This window comes from Corvus moneduloides, chromosome 2 (assembly GCF_009650955.1).
Source record: "Corvus moneduloides isolate bCorMon1 chromosome 2, bCorMon1.pri, whole genome shotgun sequence".
Classification (NCBI taxonomy): domain Eukaryota; kingdom Metazoa; phylum Chordata; class Aves; order Passeriformes; family Corvidae; genus Corvus; species Corvus moneduloides.
In genome coordinates, this window is record NC_045477.1 from 104,186,053 (window position 1) to 104,205,861 (window position 19,809).

Sequence of the window (19,809 nt, forward strand, 5' to 3'; positions counted from 1 at the left end):
GATGGGCAGAGGTTTAAAAGCTTTCAGAAAGACTGAGCAACACTCCCTTCTTGGAGTGCTTTCATAACTCAGGAAAACTGTCAGCACTAGAACTGGTCAAAAAAACCAGGTCAAAACTATCTACACTAACAAATGAAAACAATTACAGTCAATGGAAGTATTTTAGTTGTATTGAAAAAAAATTAAAAACACCAAATGAAAACCAAACAGGAGCCTTGACGCTATAGTTTGAGACAGAAAAATACAAATAAGAGCTCTAAAAACGCCTTCATTTCACTGGGGGGGGGCCGTGGGGGAGATGAGAAATTGACTGTCTCCTAGCCTCAACTACCTAAATAAAAAGTAATTTTATAATGTGGAGGAGAGAGAGTAGTTTGGTGCTGTTGCTAGTCAAAATGACTCTTGATTTGATAAGGAGAGTTACCTTTAATCCCTACAGTACAGGGTGGGCCAGGGGCAGAACAGATAAAATCGCCAGCATATAACTGGTATGGGATTTACTGCTATCAGTGCAGTGAATTGGCAGGTGAAGAAGCAACCAAGTTTCTTTACATCTCACTCAGACCTTTCCCCCCCCACATTGCTGTTAGTGTAAGCATGAGTTGAGCTCTTCAAATGAAGAGGAAATTCCTCTAACCCTCTGGAATTCAGGAGACCAGCCAGTGGTCACAGAGTTGGTTCAGGGCACCCAGGTCTCCACTGTCTTCTGAGCATTGCCTTGCTGTTATGAATCATTTCCATCTTTTCTCAGATTCTCACCTTAAAGAAGAAGCCATGCAAGAAAATAAAGCAGCCTTCATAACTTACTCCCCCAGGACTAATTAAATTAGTCCCCAATACTCCTGCTCAGAGCCTTGATGAAGAAATAAAATGAGAGAGGAGCTCTCAGTGCATGGAAGTGAAATCATGGTGCAGCAGGTCTCTCACTGGACAGTTTGGTGTCTCAGATAACTGAGCTGTTATCCCTCTGAAAAATGACCAGTGGGTCTTACTTCAAATAATGTCTCTTTGTATTAATTACCTGTCCTTTGTATCATCAATCGTAACAGAAACAGGTGTTGAAAACGTAAACCACACAGGAAAAAGACATGAGGAGCTCTGCAGAGAATACTTGGGTTGACTTCCTGCACAGAAATAGAGTCACATGGACATCTGCCTAATCTATTCTTAAAAACCTTCAGCAGGAGATTAGGTCTCCATTAAATCTCAAGGCAGCCTTTTCAGTGTAAAAGCCTAATACAAAGATATATATAGTACCACAGCTCTGATAAAATAAATCTATCTGGAGTCACTTTATCTTTCCTAATCAGTATCTAAAGACATTACACTTCTGGCACCAACCACAACTCCACTTAAATCATGCCTGTGGAAAAACTAGAGAAAATTTTTCTACCTAAGACAAGAAAAAAATCATCAGGAATACTTCCCTAATGAACTTCTGAAAGGAGCAACACACACAAGATAACAGAAATAAGTCTGATTTTCAACTGAAATTTTTGAAGACAGATACTTGAAGGATACATGTTATACCCGTGTTACATGTTGGCAAAGCTCTGCCAAAGGCAAGTAGAACATGCGAACTAGTAGGCTGCAATGTCAGTATTCTTAATAAAGGTTCAAAAGCTTTCTCCTTGGCATATATTTATTGGTATTTATTCTTTGGCCTTGAACCATAATAAAGCACAAATTCTTAAGTCACTATAGAATCACTGGACAGATATGTCGACTATTGGCAAATTCAGAATCAAGGGTAAGTACTACATGAAGTGCTGAAGACAGATTTGGCAGAACACAACCAGGAATACCTCTATTACAGAAGTGTTCTCTCAAAGATTTAGGAAAAGAAAAAAAACCAAATACACCTAATTTTGCAAAGCTGTTTCAGAGCCTCTGTGTATTTTGCTTCGCAACATTGATTCTTTCTGCCACATGTCTCAGCTTTTGAATATGGCCAATGGTCATGATCAACGTTTTAAAATTAAAGCCAAGATTTTCATGTCTGACACTAATGCAGACAAAATACCAAGTACATTTATATGTACTTCAAGTCAATAGCTATTTCAAGTGTACTCTTAAGGAAACTACATTAGATAGGATTTTTTTTGTCTCAGAATTTTTATACTCTATGGGACATAACATCAAATATACACATGCAGCAGTCTCTGGATCTGACTGCTTAAGAGCAGTACCCTAAACCTACAACAGACAGTATCTAAATAAGCAACTGCCCTAGTAATAAAAAACCCTGGTCATGACTCCGTCTCCTCTAACTTTTCATGATATTTATATATGGAAATGCAGATTGTAATATTTTATTTATCTTAGGAATTTAAGCAAGATCTCTTCCCTTCATTGTGAGGGGAACTGAAAGACTCCTGCCCTTCAGCACTCATGCCCAACGAGCTCCATAGCTAAGCATTCCTTCCATGTCCATCCCTGTCTTCATTCCCTTCCTTTCTCTCCACAAAATACACCTACACAAGAGGTAGGTTCTCAGAAGTTACACAAATCTTTCCTTTAAATGTGCTAAGGTATGCACTATTTTTTTCATATTTACATTATCAGTGCCATTGATTTCCCCATGAAGATAACAGCATTTTCTACCTCTGTTCTGTGTTCACACAGCACAATGAAAATGCATGCTGCTTCTCAATCAAAGCTCCTAGCTATTTACTGAAATACAATTTAGAAAAAAGACAAACCTTTTTTGTTTGTGGTGAGCTTTGTAATGAGTAAAACGTTTTGCTTTTAAAACTATTAGCTCACCTCTAACTGATGGAATAGCTAAGTTGAATAAAGCTTTCCTGATGTAAACAGACAAGTAAAACCTGCTATGTGATACAAGCAAATCTTGGAAATCACTTTGCTGAGCACGGCATAGTCTTTTATAAAAAAACTGCCTCACAGCAAAAATTAAAAAAGGAACATCCCTCTAAAAACTTAAGTCTTGAAAATAATTTATTATTTCCCCTGTTGCAATGTTAGAAAAATTATATTCTTGCAAGCTTGATGTATTTCCATTTTGTTCTTGTCTCAACAGTGGCAAAAAAAAAAGTGAATTTGAAAGAAAAATCCCAACAAAAAATTTCTGCAAATTTCCTTACTGGCAGGAAAAAAAAAAAAGGAAAGTTTTTTTCTTGTTTTCTTATCTCTTTGCCTGGAAAAACTCCTGTCACCTTTGCTTTGATAAATGCCTGTGTAGCACAGTTCAAGGCTGTGTCTTACAATGTCTACCCTGCAGCAGCTGGGACTTCTCCTAGTTTAAAACATTAATTCAATTTTATTTCCTTTTTTTTTTTTCCCCCCCCAAGACTGAGAGATATTTGGGTCTTTTTTCCTCAGGATGAAAAAAAGAATCCTTGGAAAAATACATTTTTCCATGAAAGATTTGAATTGGAGGGCACAGGTGGGAAGTTTCAATCTGAAAATCAGCAAGTTAAACAATTTTTATCTCTGACCAGTCTGTCTGATACAGTATATCCAAGATTTACTAATGTAGCATAAAGGAGGAGAATTTATCTCAGCTTTACATATCTTAAATATAATCTTCATGAACTCTACTACATTGAAAGAAAATCCATGGATTCATAAGCCCGTGTTAGAGACAGTATTTATATGAGAAGAATCAGCAGAGGTTGGCATTAAGAGGGGTGGCAACAAGCCTCTTCACTTAGAAGATACACTGATGCCAGTTCAAAACCACCCAGTCCGTAAGTCCGTAACTCCACAATGTACACTTCACTTAGATGTTTTCCACTGCCACAACAGCTATAAAGTAGGTAACATGGTCAGTGATTAGAAACAAGGAGCAGTTTGGAGCCTTCACAAAAATGCAAGCCCAGATAAAAATCATAGTCACTCTCAGCATTAAGGAAAATGAATAATGAAATACAATGGCGAGTAATGTAAGCAAAAAACAGATTGAAAGAAGTACACCCTGCCAAAATAAACAAGAAGCAGAGAATTGTGTAACTCTTAATTCCCATTTTTATTCAGAGCTTAACTGGAATGTACTGGGGGCAAAGTACACAAATGAATGGTAAAAATTCAGAAAGCCCGGACATGTTTTCTTTCATTTCAGAGAGGGTAGTCTCAGTTCTCAGTCCGTAATCGCACACTTATCCAGCCCTGCTTCTTCAAACTCACCTTACTAAAACAAGTTGTGCAGGAGACTAATCCTCACTTCATGTGAGCAGATGCACAGTGTCATGTGTCACAAAACTTGCATGCAAAAACATACACCAGCACATGTTCAAGCAGCATCAGCTTTCCTTAAAATGACTTTCCTTAAATGACTGGGACTGCATTTAGGTTTCTAAACTCATCCTTTCATCATATTCATTACAACTAAATGAATGAACCAGATTCAGCAGTAAAGTTAAGAATTACTTTCTTTCTCTCCAAAATGTCGCAGAAGCATCAAGGTTTGAAGAGGCATTCAAGACCATTATCATACTGTCAACCAAGCACCTGCATAATCACCGCTAAACCACATATAACCCCGAATGCTCTCTTCATTTATTCTCTCTCTCCACAACTCCTCCAGCCACTGGCAAGAATATAAGCAGTCATTCTCTCTTCTTGAACAAGAGAAGACCCGAATGTGACCCCTAAGTCTGAAATCCTATTCAAGCCCCTTCACCAACAGGTTCACATCATACTTTGAAAACCTAGGCAGATGCTTAAAGAGTTGAATTAGGGTTGAAGACCTAATATCCCATTTGCTCAACTCATAATGTCCTGGTAGTTCCTACCATTGCTTCCAAACTCAGGATCAGTGAAGTGGGATAGGACTGTGAAAGAGTCATTATAAACATGTGGTATTTAGGAAACTGATCCTATCAAACCTCATTCAATAACCCCTCAGCTCAAGATATACCTGGAACCAATGAACAGAAGAAAATGAGCTCCTCTTCTGCTCTGATCCCAGTTTTACTCTGCAGAAGCCATCTGACCTGAGTTAGCATTTGCTTGTGAAGACCTTCTTTAAAAGGTTCATTTTTCTCTCTGCTTGTGTGCAAGGCCATACGCAGAATTGTAATATCACCAAATTGTAAGCACACCTAAAGTGAATTTCATCATGATTTTTTTTTCTCCTATTATAAAGAGAAGATTGACTTCTCTGAAATGAGAAAAAAACCACACTATATTGTAAACATGAACTGCAAAGAAGCATCACCAGAATGGTACTGTTGTGCCATTTAGAACATCAGCAAATTAAAAATCTTCCACAGAGTAATTGCATTAGTAAAGAAACTGTGTAATGCTTTGCCTGGAAATTACATCCTCTTGCAACTTAACACATTAACGAAGGGAAGACAAATGATTCTTGGTCTAGTTTCTGGTGGCAAATGGGGGAGGTCACATGGTGCGGGCTTGTTTTGTTTTGAAATTGTTCTTGTTATCTTATGTTTATCCAGTTGTTTTCAATGTTAAGTTTTAAATCTCTTTTTGTTAAAATAAAAGGGTGAAGTGTTGGGGTTCTCCCCGCTGGTGTGGGGTCTGGGGGGAAGGGGGGACCCTGGGGTGGAGGCACAGGGTTTCCCAGCCCCTGCTCAGCCTCGTTCCCCATTGGTTGTTTTGTGTTCCCCTGCACAGGCAAGGACCCTCGGGTCCCGTGATTGCCTCAGTTCCTCGGCAGATCCCGGCCATGCGGCTGGAGAAATAAACATCTCTGAAACATCTACCAAGAATCGGTCCTTATTTCTTTTCCACGGGCCTCACTCTCTTATACATGTTGCAGTAATCCCCGCTGCAACAACATGGGAGCAAAAAAAAAGTGTTGATTACATAATTTGAAAGATAAAAGGTAGAAAAACAAGACAACAAGAAACAAACCTGAAGCATCTCATCATATATGTAAAACTAGTAATTCTTGATCAACTTGAATTCTTTCTAATTACCTACTACAGTGCAACTTTAGCATATTTTAAATGACATGCTGGTTAAAGAAATTCCTGTGGGAGGTAATCCCTTCTCTGTGACCACAGAATATTTTACTAGGAGATGTTAGTAATGTTCTTCATTAATGGTAATGGCTACAATACAGCGAAGGAAAGGAATTACATATGAGTTATCACATTCTATGCATTCCTACGCAAGTGTGGGAATAGCCAGATGTGTGAAGAGGTAAACTGAACTTGCTGTGACAAAGGGACCTTCTGAGCATAGGAGGACTGAAGCACTACAAAGAAGCAACCAGTAACAGCATGTCTGTGGTTGTAAAGATAAGGCAGAGGCATCTGTACTCTGGTTTAACTTCCACGCACGCATGTTTGGCACAAACACCTGTTAGCCAACAACAATGCATTTTTACTTTTCACAATACCTATGCCAGTAAATGTAATTATTCAAATACCTGCAGGAAGCAGATGCCCAGCAGGCACATGCATGTTCTAATGTAATTCTCTAGCAAGTTTTGAAAAGCAGCCAAAGGACCACAAAGAAGTCTGACTTTGTAAACAGCTTTCTAAACCTTCTAATACATAAATAGTTCCACTCGCCTCTACTCGTGAATATTTTCATAAGGCATTCTCTGAAGTAGATGAATTGTAGAGTACATCTTTCATTTTTCTCGATCTCTCCAGATCTACAGAGCTCTTTGAGCTCTCTCAGACAGTACTAGTTCTATATCTCACTGTTGTGGGTTTGGGTTTTTTAAACAGAAAATGTTTAACAGTCTGTTTTTAATTTGAGTCTGGTTTTAACTTGATGGCTGTGAGGGAATTTTATTTTATTTGTATTCTTGGATACCCGAAGTGCTCAAGCCAGTTTCACATGGATAAAACTTGAAATTCCCAGTTTGCAGAGTCTTATGATGTTCATCTGTGATGATTGACTGGATGGCTGCCTGTAAACTCTTGTCATAAGTTTTCATTCCACACATTTAAAAATGATAGGAACATGAGATGGACTTCAGACTGTCTCTGCAACGGACCTAAACCAATCTGTAATAATTTGAGAATATGGTAGACTCTTACTCTCCTACCAAAGTACCAGATGTAGCATGATGGACGGATAGAGTTACTATTATATATATCCACTTCAAAATATTATTTATATCTGTTGCCAAAACTGGTGCCAAACTTTGAAACAGGATGGACAGTTAAATACTAGACATACTTTAATTCTAGCTATTACCTTCACTTTGTTCAATAGATGGTATTACAACATTTTAAAATTCAGTTGTACTGGCTATTCCTTCCTGATGTATACCTTAAAACACAGAAAAATTCATTATCTGGTCATTCAAAGCAGTAATATTGAGTGCACCTTCAGAAAATCTGCAGACGATAGCAACCTGAGCAGTGAGGTTGACACACCTGAGGGATGGGTCATCATCCAGAGGGACCTGGACAAGCTTGAGAACTGGGCCCATGGAAACCTGATGAGGTCCTGCACCTGAACCTGGACAGCTCCTGGCATTCGTACAGGCTGGAGATGAACAGATACAGAGCAGCCCTGCTGAGAAGGACTTGGGGGTGCTGGTGGATGAGAGGCTGGACATGAGCCAGCAATGTGCCCTTGCATCCTGGGCTACATCACAAGCAACGTGGCCAACAGGGAGAGGGAGGGGATTCTGCCCCTCCACTCTGGTGAGACCTCACCTGGGGTGCTGCATCCAGCTCTGGGGTCCTCAGCACAGGAAAGACATGGACCTATTAAAGCCGGTCTAAAGGAGGGCCACTAAGATGATCAGAGGGCTGGAGCACCTCTCCTACAAAGACAGGCTGACAGAGTTGGGGTTGTTCAGCTCAGAGAAAGAAGACTCTGGAGAAACCTCAGTGTAGCCTTTTAGTAATGAAAAGGGAGATTATAAGAAAGATGAGGACAGACTTTTTAGTAGGGTCTGTTGCAACAGGAAAAGGGGGTAGTTGTTGGGGAGGATGAAAGTTTGGTAAGGTATGTAGGCTTGGCAGAAAGGTCTGTGAATGTAGAAGCTGGGGATGAGGTAGAAATGAAAGCAAGTTTTGATATAGAATAAAAGATGTTTTGCTGAAACAGTGATCGCTGAGTAACTGAGAAGGCAAAGGTTGGAGATGAGTTGGAAGGAGATTTTTAGGAGCAGGACAAAGGTATGTGATTACAAACAAAGACATGTTTTTCACCAAGTAAATAAGTCTCAAGAAGAGCATAAGTCAATAGAAAACATGTCTTTACCAAAAAGAAAGATATGGCAGGCAAACAAGAAATGTTGATGTAGCAAGAAGAAGAAAGGTCTAAGAATTTTCTACTGTAAGCTTAAATTGTAACTTACTTACTCTTGTGATTGGATAATAATGACTATAATATGGTGATGGTAGTAGTTATGATAGGCTATAGGCAAATGTAAAGGTATTGTGTATGGTGCTTATTGGTTGTTACGTGTTAAGATACTCTGCAAAGAAAGGTATATATAATGCTTTGTAACTTGAACAGAAAGTGGCTTCAGGTATGCCTACAGCTGGAGCTGGCAGCTGTAGGGCTGGCTCTGGATATCCACTCCCTGAAATGCTGTAACTTCGCCTATGCAATAAACAGCTTTCAAGAGAGCCGCCTGAAGTCCAGACATCCTTCGTGAAACTTTCTCCTATAGGTAGTGGTTTTGGAACAAGAGAGGGTAGATTTAGACTTGGTGTAAAAAACTTTTTACAGCAAAGGTGGTGAGAAAAGGCTGCCCAGATAGGTGGTAAGTGCCCCATCCCTGAAAACATTCAAGGCCAGGTTGGATGGGACTCTGAGCAATCTCATTGAGTTGAAGATGACCCTGCTCATTGCAGGGGGTTGGACTAGATGACCTTTAAGGTCCCTTCCAAACTAAGCTATTCTATGACTGTGTATACTCTACTGTCTTGGATGGTATTACCATACATCCTTATGGTAGGACCTCCATATGTGTATCTTCATCTCCCACAGGTACAGCCAGCAGCAGCTCAGACTGTCAGAAATTATTGCAGTGCCCTTAGTGATCCAGTTCCTCCTATGAATATCCTATAAAATTGTTTTCCTTTTGATCAAACATTTTTTTGAGGGACCAGGGGAGCTGGTGAGGCTTGAAGAAGTTGATTAAATCCATCTCACTACAAACTGATGCCTTGCTATACATGTGAAATTGGACTTTGCTGGTTTTGATAGGAATTTTCTGCAGATCCTAAAAAGCTGATGAATAGAAAAGCCCATCTCTTTCACATTTGTTCTTTTCTACATCATTATTTTCATAGACTGGACAAGTTTTTTCCTGCTTAACTTAGACTCATTAAAAAATTGTTTCTGTGGCATCACTATGTATATGCTACCACGCAGCACCTCTGCTCAGAGTCAAAGGTGAGAATTCAGTCATCCCTTATTATTCCTCATGTATATACACGACTGCAAAGAAAACGGGAAATCCAGATCTGCAGATGATTGCACAACAGCTATCTCTGCTATGCTTGATCTCTAGCCTACAGGAAACAACAGAAACTTTCTCATTAGTGAGGTTTAGATCTCTTCCACAGTAACCTAAGTACAGGTTCTACCACATGCATATATCCTGCATCAGGATTCCGATAGCTGAACTTCTCCTTTTCAATTAATCTCCTGTTTCCTAGGAGTTCAATGTTTTATATTGAAAATTAACTTGTTTTCTAGGAAATAAGCAACACTGTCTTTAGGAAAACTTGGGTAGGACTCATATTATTTGATGCAAATGTCTTCACTCTGTATCTGAACTAGTGACAGTTGGCTTCCTTCACAGACAATGTAACACAGAACCAAAAAAACCACTTCTATGGTAAGATCTACCTGGCCTACACAGACGTTTAATTTTGGATAGCAGGAAATATAAGAAAAGCATTTTTCTCTCAACTGAGTATCAAGACATCCTGGCATGAATGGGCCTGATATAGATTATCTACCCTGTAGACATCTGCCCTTGACCAGATGATCCCACCCCCAGGTGGCCCAAACTGGACACAGCAGACAAACAACTTTACTCATCATTTTTACGTAATGACTGTGGTTACACAAAACTGAAATAGTACACAGAATCTGTGGAATAAAAAAATCTAGTGTTTACTGCTGTAACATGAAATCAGTGGCTTAACAATCTAAACAGAGACAGCTTATCAAGCCCTTACCTTTGGGGATAGTAATCTGACAGCCCAAGTCACAGTCCTGCTGCAACTGATAAAAAGCCACTTCCTGCAGCCGAGCACGCTCCAGCTCTGAGAGGCTTTGAACAGGAACTGACTTCAGCCGAACACTGCGCCCTGACATGCTGTTCCAAGTGAAATCACCCTACAGGAAATCAAATGGAAAAATATGAAGCATCGTATTAATGCACATGCACAGTTTAATAAACAGAACCATCTCTTTTACTGCTAGAAAAAACAACACAGGTTCTTCTTACCAAAAGGCCATTTTCTTAGACATCTCTAACCTTTCAAATATCTTTATTTTCCCTAGAGCAGCATTCCTTAAAAGGGATACAGACACCCAAAACAAGAAGTCAGTTCTGTTTGAAGTAATTTAATCAAGTATTGTTGCAAAAATATTAGGATTCCAGTAACAAAAAGCACAGAGCAGGGAAGGGGGGGAAAAAAAAAGGCACCCTTGTCTGCTTTTCCCAGTCTGCTTTCTCTGTACAGTACTTGATCATCACTCACTTCTTTTCTGACACCATCATTCAGAGCAGCAGACCTCCAAAGTCCATGGACAACAACCATGTTACCTCCCACATCTTGCTAATGAGACTCCACCAGACTTGGAGAGTGCACTGGCAGAGCCCCTTTTCCAACACATCCCATCTCCTCCTTGTGATGATGTTGGGTTTAGAATACAATCGAGTAAAGAACAAGCTATTCCATGTTTTTGAAGAGCCGGAACAACAACGTATTTGTTAATGTTTGTAGAGGAAAACAGCATGAGATATGCTACATCTCTGTAAGGTACCAATTATGCTTGGAAAGGAAACTGAAAGCTGTAGCTGTTGTATCCCCCACCCATGAGAACCTATACAAAAACCCATTCTCCTAGTATTTAGCTTGGGCCAGAGAAGTAATCATCACTCAAAGAGAAGAGCGAGCACAAAGACAAGCTTAAAGCCAGACAATTAACTTAAAGCAAGACTTTCAGAATTCATCAAAGCATCATCAAAGAGCACAGATTAGTACTACAGGGAGAGAAAGAATAACTTGCTTTTCATTCTAACCATGTTAAAAAATAAACATCAATCTTGTCAGTAAGCACAATCTGAGGCAGCTGTAGATAATGAAAAAACTCTGATGTACATCAGCTGGGCTGTAAGACAAACCCACCAACCTGCCTTTCATCACAGCATGGCAGACTTACAATTAACAAACTTCACTCTCATTTTCAGTTTAAATTTTCATATCTGTACCTTCACTGCATACTAATTTTTTTCACGCTAAACTTATGATTCATCTGCACATCCATCTGCAGTCAAAGGATGTCCACTGACTTCAAAAATTGTCTGAAGCTCCTTAATATAAAAATCAGTAAAATTTGACTTTACTTAGCATCCTGTTGTATGTAAACATCTTTGTGCATATTTCCATATATTTTGCCTGTATATGTGCATGTATATTTATATGTGTACATACAACCTGTACATACATTTGTATATGAACATATATATGCACACCTATGACTGCGTGAGTGTATTCACAGATGTATGAAACAAAAACCATTTAAAAATGTGCAGCACCATTTAGCAATACAGATTAAAGGAATCACACAATTAACATTGTTTCTTGTGATTCATGAAGTATGTTTGAATTCAGCAAGGATTTTTTTTGCCAGAGTAGTTTTTGCAAGTCATTAGGCAACCATAATAGGTAAAGGCATCACCTCAATGTGAACAACTGCACCTCTATATACTTATTGCATGTTCTATGACCAATGTCTTTATATTATTTATATGCACATGGATCACACGTGCAAAACTTCTGTGTTAGCCCAGTATTTCACTACTGGAATTTGTTACTTCATTTTTTTGCCTCTTCACCTCTTCTTGCTCTTCTAGTGCCTTACTGTTGACTAATCAGATTTAGTGATCTCAAACTAAAGGTTTGCACCGTGTCACAAGCCAAGCTGAGCAGCTTAACTCCAGCAAAACCAAACCAGCAAGCGTCACATAAACCTTATTTGCAAAACTGCAAGTAAACATTTACATTTTTTAAAAAGCTGTTGTCATTTACAGATAAAAGTGATCAAGAACAGCATCCACAACCAGATAACGTATACTACAAAATTAATTCCTTTCCAACCCTGACAATGCAAAAGAAACTTTACAAGCACAGAAGTATGCAATTCAATCCTTGTGAACATATAATATATAAAGTATTCTACAGTCAAAATGGTACATACAGAGAAATATATGTCTTTATGGTGGAGTTTAGGGGTATTTTATCTTAGTTATTTCTCCAACATGAGCATTTGCATAAACAAAAATATCACTGATATTTCTACCATAAAAAATTTCAAATCCAAACCCTTAATATTAAAACATGAATGGGAAGCAAAAATTACACCCCTTAGAAAATGTTAAGGTAATAGAATACATGTGCTGTTTCCTGTAGATCACAAAAACCAAGGGCAGCAAGGGACTTTCAGGAGCTACCAAAAATTAGGCAAAAGTTCCTTAACTGCATTCTGCATGAACACATAAATTATTCCTCTTTTTCAGATAGATTAGCCCTTGGCAATTTTTAACTCTGGAGGTAACTCCTCATCCTCAGCCTTATCTTTGAGGTGGCTCTCTAACAGTGAGCAGTGAGCTGTTGCACTGCAAAGCCCAGTGCCAACATCAGCCCTGCTAGAGCAGGTGACCTCTGAGACAGGGCTTGCAAGATGTGGTACAGCCCTGCACAAAGGTTCTGCTCTGGGGACTCCAGCAAGCCCCCTTGCACAGAGCAGGGCTGCTTTATATGAGCAGAGCACTCAACTCAGCACTACCCAGGCAAATCTGACTTTAATATGGGAGTATCCCACCATTCCACCCATGCAAGTGGTAGGATCACAATCCCTGAAGGTATTTAAAAGATAGGTAGAGGTGGCCCTTAGGGATATGGTTTAGTGGTGGACTAGGCAGTGCTGGGTTAATGGTTGGACCTGATGATCTTAGTCTTTTCCAAGCTAAATGATTCTAGGTTTTTTTTGTCATAGGAGTACAAGGATTTAAAGCCAACACAAAGGTGAAAGCACCAAACAAGACTATGAGGCCTGTTCCTTTCAACCCGGTTTTAATTCTGCCAGTTTTCAAGCTCCCCATACGTTCCTGGTGCTCACTGTCTAGCTAAAAACAGTCATTTGCAACACCTGCACCTTGCAATGCCACAACAGGTTGCTGAGCATCGATAAAGAATGTGGAATCACTCTGCTCAATTGCTGTGCACTAAAGAAGAAATTCCTTTTCAACACTTGATGGGTTTGATAAAATCTCTGCTAGGTCACATTAACATAGGTTTTTATTATGCTAATGGAACACATGACTAATAAACTAAAATATTTTTGGAAAATCATGTGGTAGGTAGGGCCAATGAAATCTCCTAATCTTTAAAGGCTCAAGAAATGTTTCCTTGAAAAAGTCTGTTTCCTTTTGCTACTATATATCACTGTCTTCTATGAGTCAAAACACAGTATTTAAGAATTTAATCTATTTAAATACTCCTATGCTTTACATAATACAAGGTAAATTAAAGGCCTCATCTTCCTCCCAAAGCACTGCACAGTTATACAAACAGCCTGTAAATTATTGCAAAATAATCCAGGCTTGGGAGAGGTCCAGAAAAGTCAAGGTCCTTTGAAGAATGGGTGCTGGTGTAATTGCATCTGCCTAAAGCTATTCTGCACTCTGTGGGGCAACCAAAAGAGGATAAGGGCAGCACAGACATGAAGAATATTTTCTGTTTCTCTCTTCATATGAGAGGCAACACTTCACCAGCATAATTCAGCATCAGCCTGACACAGCCGGAAGCTTAAAAGGAGCAGAAGATCTTTAAGCAACAATTAAGAATGACTTGGTTTTTGAAGTTCACGCCCATATGTGCTCAGACGTAGTGCAGAGGTTGCTCTCTATTATTTACATTATAGGACTGTAGGTCTGAATATGATCTGCAAAAGATTCCATCACCAAGAAAATAAAAGGCAACTCACAAACAGAAGAGTACAAACAGAAATACTGTTCTGGGATAAAGTGATGAGCCTGACAGGACATAAACTGCTAACCGCAAAGCTGCTTTCATCAATGAATTTTATGAAACCATAATCTAGACTAAAAGTTTTCTCTGGCTTCTTCCACCAACTGGTCATATATTTTTCCTTTCAAGTCTGCAACTTCAGCTGCATTTTCTCTCTGGCACTCCCATTAATATTTCACATCTTTCCTCCACTCAACCGAGCAGTTCACTTATGAGGTAACTGCCTAGAATACCAGAGCAGATGACTCAGCAAAGGAGATGACTGAAAAACTGCATCTTTTGCCTCTGAAGAATCTGAATCTGTCCATTTTCCCTGTACTTCTTGTCCACAGTCATAAGCACATTTTTAATAGGAGACAGACTGCAGCTTTACCGATATTCTTTCAAGCATTTTTCTAATAGGTTGGATGTTTGGTGGCTCCAAAATAAACATTAAGTGGTACATCCTGACTTAAGTAACACTGTGCACTTAAATTACTGTTAAGCAGGTCTAAGCTATTCTTGTGTGCCTAGCCTCCCTCTCCTGAACCTCTGACAGGCAATCTTTCAGATGTCTTTTAGAAAAGTCTCATTCTCCTGTCTTTTGTGCAATACAGAAACCAGTTGACAACTGCATGGAATGCTGAATGTAGATGCAAATCTATGGGCAATGATCAACTTCGATTTCTGTGGAGTTTCAAGCCTCAATGAGTTACGTGGATGGTGCACAAATTGGGAAATAAGAGCCTCAAATATCACAGTTTTAGAAAACAAGCATTTTAATCCAATATGGAGGGTGCAATTTTTGTCTTATGCTTTATTGTCATTGTTAAAGATTTTACTCTGTACTCTTTTAGGTGAATGCCATTATCAGATTAGCTGTCTACTTTTCATTAGTCTTCTGCTCAAATCCATTTGAAATCACTAAGATCTAAACCAATTATGTCTACTTCTTTTTCTTTTATCCTAGAAACTCTTAGCTATGCACTTGTATTTAGATGGGTGTCCACTGTAAAAGAACTCCGTGGTTTTGCACAAAAAGATTATATTGCAAATAACATGGCAAATATAGCATTAGTGTGTCTTAATTCTGTTTGCTTAATTACTTCTTTAAGCTCCATGAAACCACATATCATTGCCACTTAACAACCTTTCTCTTCCCCGTGTCATTTATTTCACCCCTCTCTACAATTATTACCAGACTCCTCAGGCAGAAACTCTCAAAATCTGGCTGTTGGTACAGATAGTCCCTCTCTTCTTCATTTCCCTGGTGTTGCTGTTAGTAAGAACCAAAACCAGTTCTGAAGAAAAAGTCAATCACTTCAGTACAGCTACATACTCTGGCCTATTGAATCAATGTACAGAATACTGTTCCTGGACAGGATGAGAATTAAAGAGAAGTGGAAAAACTAATTTAAGTAGCCTTTTAAGCATTATGTGCAGTTAAGGACTGCATGGAAATTGCTTTACTACTGCCATCCTAGATAACCACCTGCAAATTAATGAAGAGTTAAAAAGCAATAGATGGTACAAGTGTGCTACAGCCCGCCTCTCTCTGCCACCCTCATTTCAGACGCTCTTCCATAGCCAGCTCAGCACATTACAAGCAGCACACTGGTTTCCAGCTGGCATTACAAACTACTGCATCCTAGGATGCCCTGGGATCACAGAGCTGCTCCTAAGGGTCTGATAGTATCGCAAAAGAATTCTTTCAGATGAATGAAATGCCACCTCAACACTATATAAAGAAGCACAAGACTTGCTGTGTGACATCAAAGCATTCAGAGGAAGATATCTGAACATGGATGCACAAAGCATGGGGCCCCAACAATTAATCTTCATTAAGAAAGACTGACTTCACTAAGGTTGTTATCTAGGGTGACATCCTGTTCCCCTTGACGTCAGTGGCAAAATTATTAATGTAATGTCTCCACTAGGAAAAGAGTAAGTACAGTCCAGATGATTCTGTGTTACAGCTTGAAGCCTTGCACTAAATTTGCCTTATCTCATGCTGTATTGTATTAAGTGTATTTTTTTCAGAAAGATCACATTTTACGAAACACTGGTTTAGATATCAAAACTACTTAACGGCAATTAACACAACCACTGCATTGCCAAAGACAGACACTTCCTCACATCCTGTCTCATTCCCAAGGGTGGAAATCCATGTATTCAGTACTGCAAGGCAACCCCTGGGGGAACACTGGAAAGCTGGTACTCCACTCAGGAGACACAGAATTCACACCCACAACAGAAATACTTCATCTAGCAAGAAGGCATGAACCCATGCCCAGGTAAAGATACACATTTCAGACTATTACAGTGGTGATTTGCATTTATCAGAGTAAAAACTAACTTTAGTCTAAGGATAAACAGAGAGCAGAACGATGAGCATGCTTTCACAGCAGTATGAAAATTGTTAAAGGGAAAAATATTTCCAGATAAATCTTTCCAAGTTTTCTAAATGCCTCAGGATACTATTTCATGTTTAGAGTATTTATAAAGCATTCTCTTACAAAAACCTGATGCATAATGGATAAATATATTTAATTCCTTCTCTGACATTAATAAACCTGAATGATGTACAAAGGTATTGCACAGCAGAACATTCATCCCTAACATATGCACTCTGTACTGAATTCTTTCAATAGATCCAGAAAACCAACCTCCAGAGGTTAGAAAGCTCCACTAAAATGCATCAAAATACATGGTCAGATTTTTTTTGATTTCTTACTTCAGCAGATATCAATATTTCTTAAGGGATTTATCAAGAAGAACCACAATTAAAGCCAGGAGGGGCCAAATATCTTTTTGGAGGTGTCACAACAGAGACAGAACACCTTAAAAAGCCCAGATCCAACTTCAGAATTACAGCTGACATTTTGTCAGTTTTCACATAAACAGATTTTTGAGTATTTTCATGTGTAAGAGAGAATGATGCCATACTGCAATACTCTGAATTTTGCTACAGGTTAAGGGTACAAGCAGTGCTGTCACAACCATGACCGCATGAAGTAACAACCTGAAAAAACTGCAGTAATGAAACCATCTGAGAGCACAGTAATGGGCTACAGAAGTTTCATCAATCTCAACACAAAAAATCTGGGATAACCTGGCTTCATTAAGAGGAGAATTATTTTCCCTTCCATTGGTTAATTTACTGTACATTTTGAGAGGCTAGTACTATGTTTTTCTCAAGTGTTAAAACTTGTTCCTGCTTCATTGGGAATAACATGAACTCCGCAAGCTAATGGCAGCTGAACCAAAATCCAATACAATAGCTGCACAAGTATTATTTTTAGTGGCAAAGCTGCCTTAAATAGACCCCACTCCAAATACCAATGGAGAACACAAATGTGCTCCCAACAGCTCTCGGTGTTCAGCTGCTTGTGAAGGTGAACAAGGAACCACAGCCCATGATACAGTGAAGACTGGCACGTACTCTTTGAGTTTTCCTGTGCCACAGGTCAGGGAAAAGGGGGGCTCCGTCCTGAGGACAACTTTCGCTCAATATTGCAGGTTACAGTAATCCATTCATGCCCTGAGTGCCATCTATTCAAGCTATGTCCTTACTAAATGTAAAGCTTCCAATGAGATTCTGATTATGAAATAGTGCTCTTTCTCCTAAGCCTAATGAGATTAATGCTAAGCAAACACAACCATAAGGCTGAAACAGTATGAGAACTGTATTTAAACAATCGGAATGAAAAAAAATATTATCGTATGTCCTATCTGGATATATGATCCTGAAGTAGTACAAAATATCCTGCTGAAACAATAAGGATCTCTGCTAGCCCAGCACAAAAGTTAAACATTTCCGCACCCAATTAGAAGTATCAATGTGACCACAGCCAATGCAGTGAACATTTAGGAGTGGCATCTATTTCTATTATGTTCCATATAAAAGAAAAAATTGCAACATTTTAGAGAGAAGAAAATTACCTACTGTTTGAAAGAGAGAATGCATGTGAAAGAGTACACATTGTCATTTCCAAGCCTGCAAAAATTGTATCTGCCTAAGTATTGTACACAAAGCTAAAAATACATATTTGAGTACTTTAGTTTACTTCCTGGATTTTGAGATTTTAAGATTCATGCAGATTACATGATCTGACAAGGATACTGTCAGAATCTCATAATGAAGTTAAAATCAAATAATTCCATAACTGCGAGGACTAAGATTTGACTAATAGTAAAGTCTTTAACTCAATACAAAACCCTATTCTTATTGTTTCAAGTGGTTCACACCAGTATTTTCTACAAACTTGTACAACTGACAGAAAAAAAAATGAGGTCTGTTGCATACAAGAAAACCGTCATCTGACTACCTATATACCAGATCTGGCTGGAAAACAATTCTAGGGTGTTATTTTCTTCTTTTGGGGGAAGAGTGAGGCTGGGTGTGATTTATTTGATAGGTACAAAATGCAAGACATGTCTAAACATTTACATTTGGAAGGAGAGTGAGAGCTCTCAGTTACTCAGCTAAGACACAAAGGACTTGGGAAGAAGTCTGTACTACCCGACCTGGAGTGAGAGTTTGAACTAGGCTTTCACACAATCACAGAATCATTAAGGTTGGAAAAGGCCCCCGAGATCATCATGTCCAGCCTTCGACTGGACACCACCATGTAAACTAAATCACAAGCACTATGTGCCATGCCCAGTCATTTCTTGAACAACTTCAAGGGACGGTGACTCCACCACCTCCCTGGGCAGCACATTCCAATGCTTAACAATCCTCTCAGTGACAAAATTTCTCAGTATGTCCAACCTGAACCTGCCAAGGCACAGCTTGAGAGTATGTCCTCTCCTATTGCTGGTTGCCTGGTAGAAGAGACCAACCTTCAGCTCGCTACAGCCTCCTTTCAGGTGGTTATAGACAGCAAGAAGATCCCCCTTGACCGTCCCCTTCTCAAGACTAAACAACCCCAGCTCCCTCAGCCATTCCTCATAGGACCTGTGCTCCAGGCCCTTCCTCAGCTCCACTGTCTTTCTCTGGACATGCTTCAGTATTTCAATGTCTTTATTGTGGTGAGGGGTCCAGAACTGGACACAGGACTTGAGGTGTGACCTCACCAGTGCCTAGTTCAGGGGAAGAATCACTTCCCTTGACCTACTGGCCACACTATTTCTGGTACAGGCCAGGATGCCATTGGCCTTCTTGACCCCCTGGGCACTGCTGGCCTTGTGTTCAGCCACTGTCAACCAGCATCCCCAGGTCCTCTTCCACCAGGCCACTTGCCAGCCGCTCTTCCCCCAGACTGGAGAGATGCATGGGGTTGTTGCGGCCAAAGTGCAGGACCCAGAACTTGGTCTTATTGAACCTCATGTTGTTGGGCTTGGCCCATGGATCCAGGTTTACCCCATCCCAGACAAATGCCCTAATCAGGAGGCAATTGCCTGTTGGGGCCCTCCCCCCGCCGTGTAGCCCTGGGAGAGGGGCCCTGAGGGGAGGCACGGGGTTTCCCTGCCCCTGCTCAGCCTCGTTCCCCATTGGTTGGTTTGTGTTCCCCTGCGCGGGCAAGGACCCTCGGGTCCCGTGACTGTAACAGTTCCTCGGCAGATCCCGGCCATGTGGCTGGAGAAATAAACATCTCTGAAACATCTACCAAGAATCTGTCCATATATATTTCTTTTCCACGGGCCT

General features: G+C 39.7%; 1 protein-coding gene across 5 annotated transcripts in view; it reads right to left on the minus strand.

Moving 5' to 3' along the window:
• Positions 1-19,809, minus strand: part of ARHGAP6 (Rho GTPase activating protein 6) — a 316,497-nt gene that overhangs the window by 49,716 nt on the left and 246,972 nt on the right. For all 5 annotated transcript variants that reach the window (XM_032100634.1, XM_032100635.1, XM_032100636.1 and 2 more), the window contains exon 2: positions 10,098-10,257. In XM_032100634.1, the coding sequence (XP_031956525.1) occupies positions 10,098-10,257 (160 nt within the window). The remainder of the gene's footprint in view (positions 1-10,097; positions 10,258-19,809) is intronic.